Consider the following 6,928-nt stretch of genomic DNA (forward strand, 5'->3'; position numbering starts at 1 on the left):
TAAAAAATAAAACTACCACTGCCTTTCACTCTGTCTGAAAGTGCTTCTAATTTTCTTGATGCTGTCATAGTAGATTGCATCACCTAACCAGTCTTAACTGTTTTTGAAAAACTAAGCAAATTTAGAGCCAGTTAGTACATGGATGAGAAAGCTATCAGGAAATTCCAAAGATGTAAGCCACACTGGAAAGGTCAAAAAACATTTTAGAAGTAGGCAGTGGTAAACCACTTCTATATAGTGTCTAGAAGACTTTAAGAGTTGAGCTTTATTCAACTGGTACTGTAACTGTATTCTAGGACTATAGATTGATGATGCTCATTTAAGTCCAACTTCGTAACATAGGTATAAGCAACTATAAGGTGTATGGGATTTGTTTCAGAGTCTGCAGACTAAATTCACACATTATATTCCCCTAAGTCATGTTTGGCTTTAATCATGGTTTGTTAAAGAAATAAAAACTGATTGGTTTTCACTTAAAGAAGTTATGGTGATTAAGATGTTGGATGGGAATCAAAAGATTCAGGTTAAAATCCTTACTTGACCATGGAATTCATTGGGCAACTTGAAATCAGTTATTGTTTCTAATCGTAGCTTACCTAACAGGATTGTTGTTGTGAAAATAAAATGAGGGGAGACTTTCATATGTTCTTTGTGCTTTGAGCCCAGAGAAGAAACAGAATGATACCTTGCAAGGCAAATTACACCTAGTTTAAAAGCTGAAAAAACTCTTAATGACTCCTTGCCATACTGCAACAGTATGTGATATTGACAAGATTCATCTCTCAGTGCTAAACGATGCTTTAGTACTTTGTCTGAACTAATTGGTAATTTAAGATTTTCATACAAAATTGTGACTATCTACATATTTAAAATTGCTTGCTCTGCATATTAAGAGACTCTTTGTAATAAATTTCTCTTTATAGGGCTGCTTTGGATCGAGCTACTGTATTGCTGAGCATGAGCAAAGGTGGAAAACGCATAGACAATGTGTGGGGCTCAGGTGGTGGGCAGCAGTCTGTGAAACATCTTGTTAAAGAGGTAATTAATTAAAACCCAGTGATCTGCAATTGGTTCTACAGCCTCTCATTTGTCCACTAACTCTTTAGGCAGCATTACTTTGCATAGTTCTTCCTGCTGCCTGACTCAAAGTGGCAAAGGAGGTAGTAATTGATTGTTCTACTTCTGTGTTTTCTCAGAGCTTGGAGCTTATACAGTACTGTTGCAAAAGTGAAAGTATAAGGGGAAAAGAACAGCAAGATGACTTTTTAGGAAGTAGCTGCTGCTTCCTTTTTCTGTGTTCACTCTCTCTGGGTATCTGTAACTTGGACCTGCTGCCCAAAGAGACAAGATCAGGCAGCAGCTGATGCCTCATTTTCTTGCAAGTCCTGTTGAATGTTTTTTCTACTGTATCTTTTTTCTCTTATTAGTTCACCTTACTACAAAACTTAAACTAAACTGAACTTCAAACTTTGTATGAAGTATATTAACTGGCTATGCGGTAACTGTTATTAAGGAAATTAGCCGCACAATTGTTAGACATTTTATATTTCTGTATGTTTTTCTTTGTTACATTTGATTGTTTCTACTGCAACTTTAAGAAGAAAACAAGCTAGCAATCGTAAGCAGGAATAGTTTTGTGCTGCTTGCTGTGAGTTGGGTGGTAGGGAAAGAACACAGGATGTATTTGTGATGTTACATGAACTAATCTTCCAGCTTGTAATGGTGCAGCCAGTCAAGGATTGGCACAGTGTGTTTGGATGCAACATGTGCCTAATGGTTCCTACATCTAAAGCCAGATCTGACAATAAAGCAAAAAGACAGCCCCAGGGGGACATACGCTATATTGTAGTGTTTCATTCTGGATAATTCAGCAGTGTTTTGTTTTTCTCCAAACTATGCTAAACCTCCTCCAGACCATACCATTCTGTATGTTGGTGTAGGGATATGGTTGGAATTTTCAAGAACTAAATCCTCCAAACCAGAAGTGTTCGAGATGTACTGGGGTGGTCCAGTACTGAAATAGGACTGTTTCATCTGGAACATAAACTGCTTCCAGTATTTCTCAAAACTGTTGAAGTGCTTCCACTACTACATGATCTTTGAATACCAGATTTGGAAAAGGCCTTGGCCTGAGAATTTAGAGTTTCTGTTAGTAAAAATAGCATTCAGCTAAGACAATCATCTTCTGTCTCATGCTTTGAGAAGTATTGGGGCTGCAAGCAGCTCCCCAAATTTTCAGCTAGCATGAACATTGACTACGTTGGCTGGAATTCTGGGAGTTATAGTCTGAAAACATCTGGAGAGCACTAAAGCAATCAAGTGAACTTTTTAATATATACACATACGGTATTTATATATTTGATATAATTATATGCATGCATTTATACAAAATATGTTGACAGCCTAAATAAAAATTATCCTTGTTCCTAGTATAGAGAATGACCTTTGTATGCTCAGCATTGTAGCACCTCAACATACTGAGATTTTTAAAAGAATAAACCACTGTTAAAAGAATGGAATTTTAATGCACTTTCCATTAAATATACATGGTGTACCCATAGATAATTTTTTAATATAAAAATACATTAAATGTTTGAATTAGTTGCCATTTTCTTCTAAATACTTCCTTGCTCATTTGATGCATGACCTTTGAACATTCCTAAGTACAGTAACATTTTCTCTGAAAAAATACTAATAAAATATATTGATAAAAATAATAAAATTAATAAAACATACTGTGATTGGCCTATGGGACCTGACTTTTAGTATACCCTGTATATTTATTTATTTGGAAGTTGGGAATGAGAGATTCAAAACAAATAGAAATCTACAGCTTAAACATAATGAAAAATGTGTAATTTTGCTATTATGGACTGTATGAAGGTATGTGTATAATGAATGGGCAAATATATTAGATATGCATTACTCTGTACTGTTTGTATTCTGTGATTCTGGTTTTTTATCATTTGCATATGAAATGGAAGTGTAGATACATATTTTGCTTCCTTATAGGTTTTAGAAAATATTTAGTACTTAACCTAATATAGTCTTATCTGTTTAATTTAATAGATTGATATGCTGTTGAAGGAGTACCTTCTTTCAGGAGATGTTTCTGAAGCAGAACGTTGTCTTCAAGAGTTAGAAGTACCCCATTTTCACCATGAACTTGTATATGAAGTAAGGCAGGAATAAAACATAAAAATGTAATTGGCACTGGAAGTTAAATTCCTTAGTAATCAAACAATACAACAGATGTAAGGGTATTTTTGAGGAAAGACTGAGACTTCCTTAGGTAGTGCTATATCAATTATACTATCTGTAATTTGTGTGAAGATGCTTCTTGTAGCAACCTAGGCCACATAATCAATACTATTGTAGAGCTTATTTTAATTAACAATTAGGACATTGTAAAGAAGTTGCTTTCTGCAATTAGTGATCCTCTCCAAGCTTATTCAAATATAATTACAAACTCAAACTCTAAGAATGCTGAACATCCTAGGTTCAGCATCTGGTATCTGCAGGTAAGATGGAAACATCTACTACCTGAAATCATGGAAGGCAGCTGCCAGTTAAGCGTTGTTATATTAGCAATGGAGGCGAATATTGATATATTCTAAGTGGACCAGTGAATCTGACACGGCAGGAATCTTGACCTGACTTCTTTTATATATTTTTAATTATTTATAAACATTTCATATATGCATATATTTTATATACCTGAAGTGCATTTTTGCCAAAAGTGAACCTGAATGACAAAGGTTGATTGGATAACACCAGTCTCCTATAGTCTAGCCTCTTTTTGAGCTTGATGGAAGAGATAGGGCCCAATCTGTAGTGCAGCAACAATTTTGTTGTGTTTGTTTAAAAATATGTACCTTTCTACCATTGTAATTAAACATTAACTTTGATTTTACATTTTAGGCAGTTGTGATGGTTTTGGAATCAACTGGAGAAACAAACTTTAAAATGATGCTCAGTTTGTTGAAATCTCTCTGGAGATCTGCTGTCATCACTATGGACCAAATGAAAAGAGTAACTGTGCATTATACATTTCCAAGTATTATCCATTAATATTTTAATATTAATATTTAATTGATAGAAGTAGATTGCATTTATTTGTATTCACCAAGTGGCATTAACAGTTCTGCTTTAAATTAAGATTAGAGAACACAAAATTTTGGCTTTGTTATACAATTTGAAATTATACATTAAAAGAGGTTAAGAATAACGGGAAACTGCTTCATAGCAAATCAGTGTTTGAACAGCTAAGTCAGTAGTGTTCATTTTAACTAGGCATAGATCTTTGTCATAACCTGCTCCCTAACCCTTTTATCTGAAAATGCTGTGTTCTGGAACTTTTATTTATTTATTGAAAGTTCAAAAGTAGCATCAAGATTGACTCATTATACAGAATCATTTTGAGATAAATCCTAAATATTTCCACCTAATACTGATGTTGCAGGGTTATGAACGAGTTTATCGTGAAATCCCAGACATTAATCTTGATGTTCCACATTCATATTCTGTACTTGAGCGGTTTGTAGAGGAATGCTTTAGTGCTGGAATAATTTCAAAACCATTAAGGGATCTCTGTCCTTCCAGGTAAACATTTAAGAGTATATGTATTTATGTGTATATTTATGTTCATGTGTTTCAGAAATAACTGATACAGGTAAATCTCATAAGGTCCTTAGTTCAGTTATTAAGGTGAATAGTCATTTGTGGTAAATGTCTCAGAAAGTTTAGTAGCCTTTTTTAAAGCTAATATTTAAATGTCTATAATGCACGATTGTTCATATCTTGTTGGTAATAGCCAATTTTTGTGTCCAAAACTATGTGGAACAGTGTTTAAAACTGTCTACAAAACCATTTATAGGAGTGCACAGTAATATTCTGTTGCTAAAATCTCAGCATCATACAAAATGCTGACTCTTATTATTCACTATTTGTTCAATGACAAATAGTAAAAATCTGCATTTCCAATAAAACAAGCAATGAGAGTTTTATTTTCCCATATTGAATTTTTCATATTTTCTTTTTACTTGGATTAATACTTTAACTGCACTGCTAGATTGCAGCTAGGCACAAAGTGCAGATACCCAAAGTCTCTCTTACTCAAACCGTTAAGGATACTAAATTTCTGCCTTTGCATCTTGATTGATTTGATTGATTGATCGATCGATTGCAAGACTAGACATATTGCCAGATTCTCTTCTCCTGAGTTTGGTCATTTTTCTTTCCATTTCTGCCACTGAAATGTTCTGTAATTAAATTAAGGGTAAATTAACTTCTAATTTTGAATTGTTAAAACTATTCTGCTTCTTATATGGTTATGGAGTAATGTGTTACTTCTGAAATCTCCGTTCAGTCTTTATCATGTTTGAAAGAGTTTCTTCACAGCTTAATGATTGCCTCAGGTATTTTTTCCATCTCACCAATCTTAAATCTTGCAAGCAGAGAATCTGGTAATTAAAGTCTGTATGAAGCTGATGTACATGTGATCAGATGTTTGCTCAATGTATAATTTTGCCCAGATTGATGGATAACTCTCTGTTCTACATTTCATATAGCCAAATAAAAGGCTAGTAGAGATGCTGAAACTGAAACTGTACCTGTATTTTATTTTAGGGGAAGGAAACGCTTTGTAAGTGAAGGAGATGGAGGACGCCTGAAAGCTGAGAGCTACTGAATATGTGAATGAACTCTTGCAGCTGTAGATGTTTAAAGGGAATATATATGTATATATTCTATAGTAATAGTTGCTTAGCACAGTTCATTTATTTTTAAAAGATGCACTTGTTTGGGGCACTAATAATTTCTGACGGTTTTATAAACTTATGTTCACACAAGAAATCTTCCAACTTTCATTTCTCTGAGCCTATAGTTGGACAGAACAAATAACCACATTTCTATGAAGATTTGCAGAAACAAGGCAATCTTTTATTAAGTGCCATAAATTCAATCCAATCATTCCATGTTTTGCGTTGATGCCTGCTTGCCACTTCTTTCTTTCAAGGACAGTGTTTTGTGATAAAATCACTGGTTTATTCAAAGCAATGGGTTACATTAAGCTGCTAGACCTCTATTTTGCTGCTGCCAAGAGAGAAAAACATTATTTCTTTGTTTTAAAGGAGCTAAGAAATTTAGTTTGATCAAAACATATATTCATCATTTTCCAGGGGAAGATACTGATTTGGTCTTTAATTCAGCAAATGGTGGCTGGAACATCTATTTTTTTTTTCTACAAAACTGGAAAAATGAGCAGTTATGATAGAATGTATTGTGAAATAAATTTGTGAAGCAGATTCTTAACTTCTGAAAGCACATGTTCATTTACATTTAAACTATATATAAGTCTCTCACCTTGGTCCTAAAAGGAGCTCTAGTGCTACATGTTCTTACCATTACTTGATTTCATCAGTGGACTAAATTTGGGAATAAACAAGCACAGTGCACGTATAGCACATGTATAAATACAGAATTCATCTTTTACATATATTTAGTACATTGGGAGCATGTCGTAAACTATGTTCCATCAAGGCTAATCATATACAGTCATGATGTCTGATGCTCCTGTTTCTTTTTCAGACAACATCGTTTGTTAGGGGCAACTTTCCCTTGGTCTGAGGCTGCAGCTTGCTCTCCTGAGCAGTTGTGGGGCCGCAGAAATTCTTCCAGTAACATTGCCAGAAGGGCTGGGGCTGAATGTTTAGAAGTTTAAGACTGGGATTGGGAACAGGAAGCCTCTGAAAGCATACTACTCCCTTTTCCACTATTAAAAATTTCAACAACATTTGAGGTTTCTGCAACATGTTTGCACTTTAGAAATACCTTTGCTATACTCAGACCTGAATGCTGGAAGCTTACTAGCTAATATGATACCTAAGGTTAATTTAATTACAATAACTGTCATTGGGGACAGACTATT

At 34.3% G+C, this 6,928-nt stretch overlaps 1 protein-coding gene across 11 annotated transcripts in view; it reads left to right on the forward strand.

The window, feature by feature from the left end:
* The window catches only part of PDCD4 (programmed cell death 4), a 33,245-nt gene extending 26,940 nt beyond the window's left edge, over window positions 1-6,305 (forward strand). For 10 of the 11 annotated variants that reach the window (XM_025172221.2, XM_007436719.4, XM_088132459.1 and 7 more), the window contains exons 9-13: window positions 924-1,038; window positions 3,070-3,177; window positions 3,922-4,032; window positions 4,463-4,602; window positions 5,629-6,305. In XM_025172221.2, coding sequence (XP_025027989.1) covers window positions 924-1,038; window positions 3,070-3,177; window positions 3,922-4,032; window positions 4,463-4,602; window positions 5,629-5,689 — 535 coding nt within the window. In that variant the 3' untranslated portion in view covers window positions 5,690-6,305. The remainder of the gene's footprint in view (window positions 1-923; window positions 1,039-3,069; window positions 3,178-3,921; window positions 4,033-4,462; window positions 4,603-5,628) is intronic. The other variant, XM_007436723.4, reaches the window with a different exon arrangement.
* The last annotated feature ends 623 nt before the right edge of the window (window positions 6,306-6,928 follow it).

Source organism: Python bivittatus, unplaced genomic scaffold (assembly GCF_059951505.1).
Source record: "Python bivittatus isolate LINGU-HERP-01145 unplaced genomic scaffold, Pbiv_v1 ctg000980_np1212, whole genome shotgun sequence".
Classification (NCBI taxonomy): Eukaryota; Metazoa; Chordata; class Lepidosauria; order Squamata; family Pythonidae; genus Python; species Python bivittatus.